The following is a 14,472-nucleotide window of genomic DNA, read 5'->3' as shown; positions in this document are numbered from 1 at the left end:
CAGTGCAGACTCAACAGAACCCATTCTCATCTACCTTGCTCCGCATCTGGGGGACATCAGTCTTGAGAATTGGGGTGTGAGAGCAATTTTTCAGGTCCAGGCTGAAAAAGTAATGAGTAGGATTAAAATAGGGTTCCCCACGGTGGCATGGCAGGCCACCCCTGGATTTCCTGGTATCTTCAGTTTTTCCGTTCTCCCCGGCTCAGGCCAGCTGAGGAGCCATGTTTAGCTCATGCTGAAGAGAGAACTACTCAGCTCTTGGAAAATGCTGAGCTGGGTATTCCTGCCTCTTGGCTGAGCTAAGTACTGGGTGGTGATTCAGCAGAAACTCCAGCTCCAGCAGCTGGCACAGGAGCTAATAGGGTAAGAAGGAAGGGGAAGACAGAGCCACGAAGGGAGGAGGGGAGGGGATGGGGCAGTATGGGCAGGAGCTTAGCTGGAAGTGTTTGGTAAAAGCTGTGTGCCTCCAGGGGCACTCACAGCCCTCACAGCTTCTCGGCACCCTCCTCCTCTGCTGGTGTGTCCTTGGAAGAGAGAGGCCCTTCCGGAAGGCTCAGAGCACCTCCTCTCCTTTGGAGGGGGTTCCGAGATTTCTAAAACATTTTAAGCGCTTCGAGATGAAAAGGGCTGGAGAAGGGGAAATGTTACTATAGTGCGATAGGCAAGATGTGTTTCAAAACCACACTCCCCACTGTGCACTTTATAGAAGCTGGGATCAAAGCGCAGTTTATGAGGAAGGGCTGCTTTGATTTTTTTTGGTTGCTGTTGTGTGGCTTTTTGTGTTTTTTTTTTTTTTTTTTTAATGTTTTTGTCTTTCACCAGTCAAGTTACATGTATAACTTCATCAGACAAGTTATATTACATGTACAATAATCAAGGTGCTGAAAGACTTTATAATGTGGCTCCTCACCTGCTATGAAAAATGTCTTGGCCCTGAGGTGGGGGTTAGCGGGGAATAGATAAGGATTCTAGGAGGGTTCTGTGAAGCTGGATCCGAGTCTCGCCACTCCCCCACACCTCCAGGCCTCTCTGGGTCTTTGACGAGGAAAGACTGTTCCGTGTGACCTGCGTGGGCAGAACTGGAACCTTATCAGAGCCTTGGGTTGTGTGCGTTAGAGGTCAAACAGGCCTCCGTGTTTTCTTTGCCTATCAGTGCCTTTTGGCAGCCGGCACTGCTTACCTCCTAGATCCTAGATCTGGAAACGAAGCAGCTTTTCCACAATTAGAAACACGTGCTCAGTTCCTTCCCAAGCGTGGGAGGTGGCCAAGGAGCCTGGTGCAGCCAATCACAGAGCCGAGCGTAGCCACACCCACGCCCCCGCAGGCCCGGCTTCCCTGGGGCTCCAACCTCCAGCCTGGGCACCCAGACCCAGAGGGCTGCTGGGAGGGACATGCCTCACCCCTTTTGCTCCAGCTGGAGGGGAGGGAGTCTGTGGGAGCTGGCCAGAGCGTGGCAGAAGGCAGAGAAGTGCACGCCCCAGCAAAAGGTGAGGCTGAGAAGCCAACCCTCTGGCAGGCCATGACCCAGGTGAAATTTATGGCGTTTTAGAGGGCTGGGGAGCTCCATCCGGAAAGGTGCTTGTTTTGCAGGTTTGGAGAGGAACAGGGCGTTCTGATTTCTACAAAGTGGCGTCACTGCTTCCTTTGTCAGCAGCCGTCTGCTTAGTACATTCCATCTTGCTGTTTTCAGTCCTGGCCTTTCTCTGTTGTGCTCCTCTCAAGCCCTCTTTCCCTCCCACTCATCTGCATTGTCCTCCGCTTGCTCCCTCCCTGTGGTTTCTTGTGCTCTTTCCCTCTCTTCTTCACCATCTGTCTTTATGGACTTTGGCAAGTCTGGACATTTTTCCCCCTTTCTACTGCCTGTTTTCACTTATCTGAACAGACGAGAAGGAGAGGCCTGGTTCTGGAAATGTTAAAGGAAAACCAAGCCTTTCCAAGCCAGTCCAGCCCACTCCTGAGAAAGGTGCAAGCCAGCAAAACCGAGAAATCCACATGGAGTTCGGGAGTTTGGAGGGAACATGTGACGGTGACATTGATAAGGGGGCTGGTGGGAGGGAACCCAAGGTGGAGATCCCTGTGGGAAATGACTTTCTAAAGCCCTGGGAGCAATGGATGCACCTTTCTTGGTTTCTGAGGCATAACTGTCAAAGTCTTCCCCTTTTGCCATATTGGCATCTTCCTTCCTGCTGCCCAGAAAGCAGTCCAGGCTGGGGCTAACCAGCGTCTTGGTGACAGATCCAGAGTCCCAAGTGGCACTGGCAGTAGTGACCATGGGTACCACTGACCCAAGCAGGAGGAGAGATGATGTGGGAGTGTCCAAGGGAAAGCAGAGTGATGTGTGTATGATGAAGGAAGGCTGGGCAGAGGCAGAACAAGCAACTGGGAATCAGGCTGTCCCAGTCTGGTCTTTACTGTGAATTAGCTGAGGTCTAAATTCACTCACATATAAAATGAGGTTCTGCGGCCGGCATGGAGGCTCACACCTGTAATTCTAGCACTTTGGGAAGCTGAGTCAGGCAGATCGCTTGAGCCCAGGACTTGGAAGCTGCAATGAGCTATGATCACGCCATTGCACTTCAGCCTGGGCAACAGAATGAGACCCCATCTGTAAAAGAAAAATAAAATAAAATAAAAAATGAGGTTCTGGGTTTCTAAGGTCATTCCTGCCTCTGATCACCTATGAGGATGGAAACAAGCCTTGGGTGGTAGGGTGCAGGCTTCAAATATTTACCTCTAGGGCCAAGAGTTGGCTACAAGGAGAGTCCCAACTGGTTCATTCTTCTTAGCACTGTCCTTATAACAACCAATCCAGCCCCGTATCCAGATGGCAACCTTTACCCTGTCAGACCAGAATAGTGTGGTTCATCGAGTGGCAGCTGGCTTAGTAGAAGAAATGAGATTAATTCAGGGATCCATGTGGGAATGTTCATTGGCTCCTTGAGGAAGGCACAAAATGAACCCCTGCTGACCCAGCTCAATGAGAAGCCAGAGTCCTGTATCCAAAGCAAGGGAGCACCTGAAAACAGTCATCGCCGGGTGTGGTGGCTCACACCTGTAATCCCAGCACTTTGGGAGGCCAAGGCAGGTGACTCACTTTAGCCCAGGAGTTCTAGACCAGCCTGGGCAACCTGGCAAAACCCCATCTCTACAAAAAATACAAAAATTAGCTGGGCCTGGTGGCACATACCTGTAGTCTCAGCTACTCAGGAGGCTGAGGTGGGAGGATCATCTGAGTCTGGGGAGGTTGAGACTACAGTGAGCCATCATCATGCCACTGCACTGCAGCCTGGGTGACAGAGTAAGACCCTGTCTCAAAAAAAAAAAAAACAATGGTGGCTCATGCCTGTAATCCCAGCACTTTGAGATGCCAAAGTGGGCAGATTGCTAGAGCTCAGGAGTTCAAGACTAGCCTGGGCAACATGGGGAAACCCTGTCTCGACCAAAAATACAAAAAATTAGCTGGGTGTGATGGCACATACCTGTGGTCCCAGCTACTCGGGAGGCTGAGGTGGGAGGATTGCTTGAGCCTGGGAGGCAGAGATTGTAGTTTGCCAACATCAGGCCACTGCACTCCAGCCTGGGTGACAGAATGAGACCCCATCTCAAGAAAAGAAAAGTTATCAAGTAGTCTCTCTCTGGGAATAACGTGTACTCTTAGTGAGCTTTTTTTTTCTTTGTTTTTGTTTTGTTTTGTTTTGTTTGAGGTAGAGTCTTTGTCACTGAGGCTGGAGTGCAGTGGCGCAATCTTGGCTCACTGCAACCTCTGCCTCCCAGGTTCAAGCAATTCTCAGCCTCCCGAGTAGCTGGCATTACAGGCATGCACTGCCACACCCAGCTAATTTTTGTGTTTTTAATAGAGACAGGGTTTTGCTATATTGGCCAGGCTGGTCTTGAACTCCTGACCTCAAGTGATTTACCCACCTCAGCCTCCCAAAGTGCTGGGATTACAGGTGTGAGCCACCGTGCCCAGCAAGCTTTTTTCTTTTTCTTTTTCTTTTTCTTTTTCTTTTTCTTTTTTTAAAGAGACAGGGTTACCCAGGCCAGTGCAATGGCACAATCACAGCTTACTGCAGCCTTGAATTCCTGGGCTCAAGTGATCCTCCCACCCCAGCCTCCATTGTAGCTGGGACTACAGGTACATGTCACCATATCTGGCTGATTTTCTGTTATTTTTTAAGAGACAGGATCTTGCTGTGTTGCCCAGGCTGGCCTCAAACTTCAAACTTCTGGCCTCAATTGATCCTCCCACCTCAGCCTCCACTGTCACTGGGATTACAGGTGTGAGTAACTGTGCCTGGTTGTACTTTGTGAGCTTTCTTAGAGGAAGGAGAGACAGCCACAATATGTACCCTCTCCCCACAATTCTGTCTGGCATCCGGGGCACTTGCCTTGCTTCATGGGCCATCCCATGACATATTAAACCTGATATTTACTCCCTAGAGCAGCACAATGGCTTCTATGTGCACTCTCCCTGAATTTTCTGTGTAGATGTATCTGTCTGTCATTTCCATTCAGTAAGCTTAGCACCTACTGTGTGCCAGACAGGACCTCGAGGCCACTCTGGCCACCAGGGGATTGTTTGTGGCTGTGTGCGCACCGCTGGCAGCAGACAGTGTCTGTGGGGCCTGAGGAGTGGGGCAGCACAGGCAACAACCACGCAGCTCTTCAGCTTTCTGCAGAGTGTTCCTCCCTAGCAGACAGAGGCACGTGACTTATAAGATCTGGTGGTATTTTCATCACTTGTGGAAACTGAGGCACAGGAACATGTTTGACCATCTGGGCTCCTGGTCCAGTGCCTTGGCCGGTGCTCCCCAGCCCCCAGCCTGTACCTGTGACCCACTTCCAACTTCCAGACAGCTGGGTTGAAGGACCCCAGGGCAGGTCATTTGTGGAGGAGCATCCTCCTGAGAAAAAGATGGAACAGATTAGAAATTGAGAAGGGTCAGGGGCACGATGTACAATGTGGTCTGATGCATGATATGCTCTCTAAAATCTTCCAAACCATTCCCGTTCCCCGCCACTCTGCTTTGCCTCTGAGTGTCAGCATGATCCTGAGCAAATCACATGCTCTTTTTGACTTTCTTAGTCTACAGTTTCTTAAGATAAACAATAAAAATAACCATTTAACATTTTATGCAACAGGCCAGACGTGGTGGCTCATGCCTATAATCCCAGCATTTTGGGAGGCCGAGGTGGGCGGATCACGAGGTCAGGAGATCAAAACCATCCTGGCTAACACGGTGAAACTCCGTCTCTACTAAAAATACAAAAAATTAGCCGGGCGTGGTAGCGGGCACCTGTAGTCCCAGCTACTTGGGAGGCTGAGGCAGGAGAATGGCGTGAGCCTGGGAGGCAGAGCTTGCAGTGAGCCAAGATGGCACCACTGCACTCCAGTCTGGGCAACAGAGCGAGACTCCGTCTCAAAAAAAAAAAAAAAAAAAAAAATGTATGCAGCAGTACACAGGATATAGAGTATCGTCACACTGTTCAAATGGACCTTAGATTTTACCTGGAGAAAAGGGAGGTTCAAAGAGGTTAACTGAGAGTACGTGACTAAGCTGGCAAAGGCACCATGGCCACTGAGTTCTTCAAGTTCAAAAGTTCTGTGATTCTCGGATTCAGACCTGCCAGGTCCCTCTGAGAGAGCCGTCTCTGGCTCCTATCTTTCATGCTGCTGGTGATCCTCCTCCCCATTCTTACCACTTCACACCTTACACAAGCTCCTCTGAGCTCTGCTCCCTTGTTCCACACCCAAAAAAGACTCCAGAAACCCACATCATCCTTCACTTCCCAGGTGCTGCTAGGTAGAGTGGAGGGGAAGAGTGATAAAGTCACAGCCTCACCTCTGGAATGATTGCAGGGGCTTAAAACCAGCTCCACAACTCCCCAATCCATCCTTAAAACCTTCTAAATGCAGATGTATTGTTTATGCTAATGATTCATTGGTGTTCTACTTCAAAATGCACTGAAGAAATTAATTTTAAATTGTTTCTTTTACCTATAGTCTATAATACTCTCATGCATTGCTTAATGATAAGGATACAGTCTGAGAAATGTATCCTTAGATAATTTAGTCATTATGCACACATCATAGACTGTACTGACATGAAACTAGATGGCATAGCCTACTACACACCTAGGCTACATGGTGTAGCTTGCTGCTCCTAGTCTACAAACCTGTACAGCATGTTACTGTACTGAGCACTGTAGACAGTTGTATTTGTTCATTAAACATATCTAAACAGAGAAAAGATACAGTAAAAATATGGTCTTCGAATCTTACAGGACCACCGAGGTATAAGTAGTCTGTTGTTGCCCAGAATGTCATTATGTAGCATGTGACTGTGTATTAATTTAGGGTTAAAAATGGGTTGACTCAGCCTGGAAGGATACAGAGCAAGCTCTGCCAAGGTGTGTTTCGGTGTTGTCTACCACAGGACAGTACACGGTGTGGCCACTCTGTCCCCTCCAACGTGAACGGTGTACTCAGACTCGGGACTCTTGGGATAATAATCTCTTGGCTTTCTATCTTGACCTCTTTTGTGGCCTTTGATTGTGGCTTCTGGCCAGTAAAATAAGGAGACCAACAAAATCATGGGGGCAGAAAATAAAGGATTCATGTCTGTGAACATCCTGGCACTCCACTCGCCTTCCAAGAAGTTTGTGATTCTTGGGCCAGTGTTTGTGTGTGTATCTGGGTTGTGTGGGTGGGCCTGAAGTTGTAAGGAATACAGGGGAGACTGAAGGAGAACCTGAATTAGATGAAGGAGGGATATTTTGTCTTTTGCCCTGGATTTCTCTAAAAGGAAAGAGGAAAAACAACACTGCTAGAGTTACAAGACAAGGCTGTTTGCTACTGTATTGAATTACCAAATGGAGGAAGAGGAAATAGGAACACTTTAGCTGTGGGATCCCAGCTAGGGTTGGGAAGCTGGAAGAAGTGGGAAGCAGCTATGTGGTGTGGAACTTTGCTAACCAGGTGAGCACACTGGTGATCTCACCTTCACTACCCACTTCTAGAGAGCACCATCCCTTCCCTCCATCTGGTGTCCCGCAAGGCCTGTGGCCAGACACTCCTTTGGGCTCCTGGTATGTGTTGCCTGGCTGCTGTTTAAAAGCTTTTCTCTTTAAGGGTATGTCCCTGCTGTCTAGTCTTTCTGCATAATGTCTGTCTGGTATCTATTTCCTATTGGTACTGTTATAAGTAACCACAAACTTAGTGGTTTAAAACTATGCAAATGTACTAGCTTTTTTTTTTTTTTTTTTTTTTTTTTTTTTTGAGACAGAATCTTGCTCTGTCACCCAGGCTGGAGTGCAGTGGCGTGATCTCTGCTCACTGCAAGCTCCGCCTCTGGGTTCACGCCATTCTCCTACCTCAGCCTCCCGAGTAGCTGGGACTACAGGCGCCCACCACCATGCCTGGCTAATTTTTTGTATTTTTAGTAGAGACGGAGTTTCACCGTGTTAGCCAGGATGGTTTTGATCTCCTGACTTCGTGATCCACCCGCCTCGGCCTCCCAAAGTGCTGGGATTACAGGCGTGAGCCACACGCCCGGCCAAATGTACTATCTTAGTCCTGGAAGTCAGAAGTCCTAAACTCTGGGGTCAGCAGGCCTGAATTTCTTCTAGAGGCTCTGGGGAGAATTCCTTGCCTTTTCTAGCTTCTAGGGACCTCCTGCATTCTTTGGCTCATGGCCCCATCTTTCATCTTCAAAGCCAGCGGCATAGCATCTTCAAATCTCTCTTTCTCTCTGTCTGATGGTTGCATGATCACATGTCTTTTTGTAATTCTGACCCTCTTACCTCCCTCTTGTAAGGACTCCTGTGACAACACTGGGCCCTCTGGATAATCCAGGATAATCTCCCCATCTCAAGATCCTTAACGTGGCTGGGCGTGGTGGCTCAGGCCTGTAATTCCAGCACTTTGGGAGGCCGAGGTGGGTGGATCACCTGAGCTCAGGAGTTTGAGACCAGCCTGGCCAACATGGTGAAACCTGTCTCTACCAAAAATACAAAAATTAGCCAGGTGTGGTGGCAGACACCTGTAATCCCAGCTACTTGGGAGGCTGAGGCAGGAAAATCGTTTTAACATGGGAGGCGGAGGTTGCAGTGAGCCGAGACCACGCCATTGCACTCCAGCCTGAGCAACAAGAGGGAAACTCCATCTCCAAAAAAAAAAAAAAAAAAAAATACTTAATCACGTTTGCAAAGTTCCTTTTGTCATTTAAAATAACATAGTCACAAATCTCAGGGATTAGAATGTTGATATCTTGGATGGTCATAATTCTACCTTCAACTGCCCCCAATACAAAGAGATCTGCTGTCATTGCCAAAGGGAGGAAGTGAAGGAGAGACTTCTGTAATTCCTGGAGACCAAAGTCTGGGGTCAGAGCTGGGCTGGGGCTGAGGGCACCTTCTCTGCAGGGAGCCCAGCGCTCCACAGTGGGCAAGCCAGTTACAGGTCGGCAGCAAGGACTCTGAATCCCTCTGCCAGTCCTGCAGAAAGCATTGAGCCCATCTCTCCTACTCGGCAGCTGGGAGGCCCTGGACTCTGGGCAGTGTTCCAGATTGCTAGAATCTGAATTTTCCTCCTCCTGCCTGACTCATTCTTTGTATCTCTTCTGTCACCTTGATGTTGAGTATTTCAAACTGGATGGATTAAGTAACCTGCCCCTGACTTAAGCATCTTCTTGAACTCTTGTCTTCTTAATAGTCTTTCATCTTATTTTTTACCCAGGAAGCAAGAAGGAAAGAGGGGAGGAAATGCCCAAAAATATATATACAAGCCTGAAATTCCATGAGGGCCTCTAAAGAAGCAGCAGCCACTCCCACAACTAGATTACAATGGACAAGAACCAGAGTCTTATGACTTTTTATTTTGTCCAGCTGGACCAGGATTATAAATTTCTCCATGTTGCCAGGGTCTCTTCCTCCTATAGGAGGCATCTCTGATTCCCCTGGGCTGAGTTAGGGGTTCCTCATAGATGCCCACTAGCTTCTGCGAATAACTTTGTCATCACCTCATTGTTTTGTGGCCATCTCTTCACCTGTCATCCCTGTTACACAACTTCCTAAAGGCAGGGACTTGTGTCTTATCAATAACCTCCCCACCAACTAGAATGCCTAGTACATGTAGGCCCTGCATGAATGATGGATGAGTGGATGGATGGATAGATGATGGATGGTTGGATGGGTGGGTAGGTGGATGGATGATGGATGGATAGACGGGTGGGTGGATGAATGCATGGATGATGGATGGCTAGATGGGTGGATGGGTGAATGGATCTATGATGGATGGATGGATAGATGGATGGATGAATGGATGGATGAATGGATGAAAAGCCCCTCACATTTCAAAGCTGCTGTGGCCAATGATCCTCATCTACATGTAGCTTCCCTGAGGTCACTGTATTTCAGGCATGTGGAATTCAGGGTCTAGCCGAGAAGAGAGGGTTCTAGAATATCATCGTCAGCAACAGACAAGTGCCAGGCAGTAGCTAGCCAGCAGCAGGGCTCCTAAGCAGGGCAGGAACTTGGCAAGCACCCACTGACCTTTCCTCTCTGGATGGAGGCTCAGGTTTCAGCCTGCTGTGAGGGAAGTTGTCTTGTGGTACCAGGAGACTGATACCCTCTTTCCCCTCAGTCACATGGTGTGATCACCCAACTGCAGGGTGAAGGGCCAGATCTGGGGCCTGCAGCCATTGTTCCAAGGAGATTAGGTGTCACAGGCAACCTGCCTATCCCCACCTCATTCTCCGAATTTCTTTTTGTTTCTGAAAGATTATTGTGAAGGTGAAAGGTTAAATATTAGTCAAGGGCTGGGTTCTTGGGAAGTGATGGAGATAAGATTAGGCAAGACAGAAGATAGCCACAGATAGGTTATTTGACAAAGCATCCCTATCTCTGTCACCCCAGGAAGACCACAAAGCTGACAGTTTAAAGGTGTCTTTCTGTGTGACTCAGTAAGGTCCATCTTGTAAAGAGATGATTTCATGTTTTCTTTTCCAGCACAACAGGGAGGTGATCTGCTTGGGGGAGGAGGGATTTCTTTGAGTTGTCCCGCTCTGCCCTTGTTTTCCTCAAGTACTTTCTGTCACTTCCCCCTCCTGCCCTCTCCTCCCCTTGGAGAAGGATTTTCTTCCCTGAGATCAAGATCTGGTTCCTTATTGTGTAATCCTTACCTGTCCCTGAGGCTCCTGGGGTTTGTTTCCTAATCTTCCTTCCTTCCTTTTATCAATCTCCTTTATCCTTGAGTTACTGCTGTGTCTGCCTGAATTCCTGGGTGAAGGGGCCCAGCCTTGTACCTTGCATGCCTTGGGGCCCAGGGAAGAAGCTGAGATCACAGACCCAGTTGTTTAGAGTGACCTAGGTTGCCTTGTCACCAGGCACATGATCCTGAAATCCTTATTGAATTGAGTAAGACAAACCAAATGTGTATTTATCAGGATGTCAGTCCATCTGGAACATTCGGGTATTTACAAAGTGTTCTCCCTGCTTGGGCACTTAAAATCCTTTCTCTGACAACATGTTTTGCTTCTCCTTATATGACATCATCTTGGATAATAGCTCTTCCATGAGGCGTCAGGAGCTTCTACTCTTGAAGTCAAGTTTCCTGTTGCCCTTTGGCAACATGAAGCCAACTAGGGATTGTATCTCCTTTTGATGAGGTTCTTGGGGAGCAGAAGCGGTTGATGTGCATTGTGGAACGTGTAGACCGAGATGATATTGGAAGGCTAATGAACTGTGATATTTTTAAATTCTTTTATTAAATACTTGCTGAGCACCTACTATTTGCAGGCACCAATGATATGTCCTGAGATTTAAAAACGTGAAAACATTTACTTGCCCTTGGTGTCTTAAAAAAAAAAAAAAAAAATGTAGTCTAGCTCTGTCGCCCACACTGGAGTGCAGTGGCACAATCTTGGCCCACTGCAACCTCCGCCTCCCAGGTACAGGTGATTCTCCTGCCTCAGCCTTCCGAGTAGCTGGGATTACAGGCACTCGCCACCATGCCCAGCTAATTTTTTAATTTTTAGTAGAGACGGGGTTTCACTGTGTTGGCCAGGCTGGTCTCGAACTCCTGACCTCATGATCCACCCACCTTGACCTCCCAAAGTGCTAGGATTACAAGCGTGAGCCACCGCGCCCAGCCAGAAGCAGGTCATTTTGATACAAAGAAATACATCCTGGCCAGGCACGGTGGCTCATGCCTGTAATCCCAGCACTTTGGGAGGCCGAGGATCAGGAGGTCAGCAGATTGAGACCATTCTGGCTAACACGGTGAAATCCCGTCTCCACTAAAAATACAAAAAATTAGCTGGATGTGGTGGCATCCCAGCTGAGGCAGCAGAATGGCGTGAACCCGGGAGGTGGAACTTGCAGTGAGCCGAGATTGCGCCACTGCACTCCAGCCTGGGCAAAAGAGTGAGACTCTGTCTCAAAAAAAAAAAAAAAAGAAAAGAAAAGAAAAAAGAAATACGTCCCAATGTTAGATATAAACAAAGTGGTATGGGATTGTTCTGGAAAGAAGGAACAAACTTTGTTCCTCGTGTACAAAACACAGCTGATATATCTTCCCTTGCAGGCATGTTGTTAGGAATAAATAACATGCTGAATTATAAAGATTCATAGAACAGGTGACATTTAAGCTGGATCTTGAAAGAGGAGAAGGGATTTGCCAGGTGGAGACAGTGCACGAAGGAAGGTTACAGACGGGTAATGTCAGGACCATCCTACCCTAACCTTCTCAGCATCAAGTAAGGTTGGGAAATACTTGGAAAGTAGAAGTACCATTTAAGAATAAGATATTGATAAAATTTGATCAGCCATTCAAGTGAAGTCAGAGCTGCCACACCACCCAGCTTATTTTTAAAATTTTTTGTAGAGAATTGCAACTCCCCATGCCACCAAAGAAGATTTGTAAATGGATGGCAAATAAGCACATGAAAAGTTGCTCAACATCATTAGTCATTAGGGAAATGCAAATCAAAACCATAATGAAATACAACTACATGCCCATTAGCAAAAACTGACAATACCAAATGCTGGGAAAGATGTAGAGCAACAGGAACTCTGACATGACAGTGGGAATGCGAAATGAGACAGCCACTGTGGAAGACAGTTTGGCAGTTTCTTATAAAGTTAAACACATTTACTCTATGGCCCAGAATCTCATTCCTGGGGACTTACTCAAGAGCAATGAAAACCCCACTCAAAGATCTCTACAATCCACAAAAAGAAAAAAGACATCTACGCAAGTATTTATCACAACTCTTCATAATAGTCCCACACTGTGAGCAACCCAAATGTCTATGGAAAAACAAACAGATACCTGTATATCGTAGAATGCTATCTGGCAATAAAAAGGAACAAATTGTAATATATGCAACAACATGAGTAGATCTCGAAAGCATTATGTTAAGTGAAAGAAGTCAAACACAAAAGACCACATATTGTATGATTCCATTTACATGACATTTTGAAAAAGACAAAGCTATAGGGACAGAAGTCAAAGTAATGCTTATAGAGGTAGGATAAGATTTGCCTCACTGACTACAAAGGAGCATGATGCATAAGGAAACTTTTTAGAGTGTTGGGAATGTTCTACATATGAAGTGTTGAAGTGATTAAGCCATTCAATGCATTTGTCAAATCTCATCAAACTGTACACTTAAAAAAGGTGAGTTTTAGTAAGATGTAGATTATATCTCAATAAGCCTAAGTAACAGAAGATTCCCCTAAGCCTCTGTTACCCCAAAATCAGGCTCAGGAAGGTGACTTCCTGAATCCCACCAGCTGCTCACAGCTCCCCTTGCACAAATAACAACTTGAAGACAAAGCCCATACTTGTGCCCTGATCAGATATGATTTTACCCCCAAAGCCAGTGCCTACACTTCCATGCCTACTTCTGGCTTCCAGCCCTCACCAGGGCATGCTGTTCCCAAGTTCTAATTTGGGACATGTAATCTTCATTTGTAACCCATTAACCTAGCCACAGTCTCTGGTCCCTGAGGTTGAGCTTGCTGGGTATCTGGCTCACCTATTACAATCTCATCATCAGGACGAGGGAGCACTTCTGCTTGTGTGCCTTGGGCATCATGCAGCCAGATACAGCCCCTGAAGATCTGTTTGGGGGTCTTTCATTTCAGTGCTTCTCACATGGGTCAACTGTTCCAGTGTGCGGTGGGCCACCCGGGTTCAAGACGTCTTCACAGCTGGGAAGCTCCTGGCCTTGGCCCTGATTATCATCATGGGGATTGTACAGATATGCAAAGGTGAGTATCACAGGAACAACAGGTGCTGCCCAGCTTTCGTCCCCTTGCATATACACACCCTCTCAGCCCAGCTTTGAAGGTATGTACACCCTGAGATTTCCCCAATTCTAGCCTTGAGTGACTTCTCTTCTTCTTCCCTTGCTTGACAAAAGGGAAGGAGAAACCATTTTCCCCGAGGTGGTTGGGGGTAGGGAATACTCCCCTTAGGCTGCAAAGGTCACCTCTCCCATACTTACCTCAAGGCTCTAGCACAGCTAGGTAAAGACCCCACATATCCGCCAAGCGTGGTCGATCACGCCTGTAATCCCAGCACTTAGGAAGGATGAGGCAGGAGGATCACTTGAGCCCAGGAGTTTGAGACTAGCCTGAGCAGCATAGTGAGATCCCATCTCTACAAAAAATTTTAAAAATTAGCGGGGCATGGTGATGCATGGCTGTGGTCTCGCTTACTCTGGAGGCTAAGGTGGGAGGATCACTTGAGCCTGGGAATTTAAGGCTGTAGTAAGCTATGATTGTGCCACTGCACTCCAGCCTGGGCGACTGAGAAAGACCTTGTCTCAAAAACAAATAAACAAACAAAAACTCCAGATCTCGAGATACCTATTGTCTTTTTCCCCCAACCCCAGGGAAGCTCCCTGCCTCTTCTGTTGAATCTTGTCCACATCTTAAAGTGGAGGACAGAGAAAGGTATTTTATGTTTCAAAATTACTTATAATCTCTGAGAGAGAGAGCTCTGCATTCCCGGGGCCCCTGCCAACATTCCCCACTGGATTTGGCCCTTTCCAAGCCTGAGGCTGTATTTGGTTTCCATGGGACCCATGGCACCGCGAGGCTCTGCCCAGTGTCACTGCCTCATGGAGAAAGTCAGGTGACAAACAGGGAAACTTCCCGCAAGCCCTGAAGGCAGTGTGGGCAGCCTGGACTTCTACTCCAGGAAACATAATTAAGTTTCTGCTATATAATATGCCTGATTGTTTTAAACAGTTGGATTAAGTTCTTTAACAGGTTATGTATTGCTTTCAGGCATTTAGACTTAAGGAAATCACTGCGCTATCTTGTCAAAAATAGTGAGTCCCTCCTAAGCTGGCCTCAATTCTTTCTCCTGGTCACCCTAATCTCCTTATTTCCTGTCCCAATGCTAAACTGCAGATGAATAAGTAACATATGATCAGTTACTCTCTATCTCATTGAAATTTT

The 14,472-nt window shown here is 47.3% G+C and overlaps 1 protein-coding gene across 5 annotated transcripts in view; it reads left to right on the top strand.

Annotated features, from left to right (window-relative positions):
- The window catches only part of SLC7A8 (solute carrier family 7 member 8), a 60,750-nt gene that overhangs the window by 29,715 nt on the left and 16,563 nt on the right, over positions 1 to 14,472 (top strand). For 2 of the 5 annotated variants that reach the window (XM_025391994.1, XM_025391993.1), the window contains exons 1-2: positions 1,307 to 1,487; positions 13,150 to 13,275. In XM_025391994.1, coding sequence (XP_025247779.1) covers positions 13,160 to 13,275 — 116 coding nt within the window. In that variant the 5' untranslated portion in view covers positions 1,307 to 1,487; positions 13,150 to 13,159. Of the gene's footprint in view, positions 1 to 410; positions 610 to 1,306; positions 1,488 to 13,149; positions 13,276 to 14,472 lie in introns of those variants that run through there. The other 3 variants (XM_025391990.1, XM_025391989.1, XM_025391992.1) reach the window with 2 other exon arrangements.

This window comes from Theropithecus gelada, chromosome 7b (assembly GCF_003255815.1).
Source record: "Theropithecus gelada isolate Dixy chromosome 7b, Tgel_1.0, whole genome shotgun sequence".
NCBI lineage: Eukaryota > Metazoa > Chordata > Mammalia > Primates > Cercopithecidae > Theropithecus > Theropithecus gelada.
This window is presented reverse-complemented; position numbering and strand designations above follow the sequence as displayed.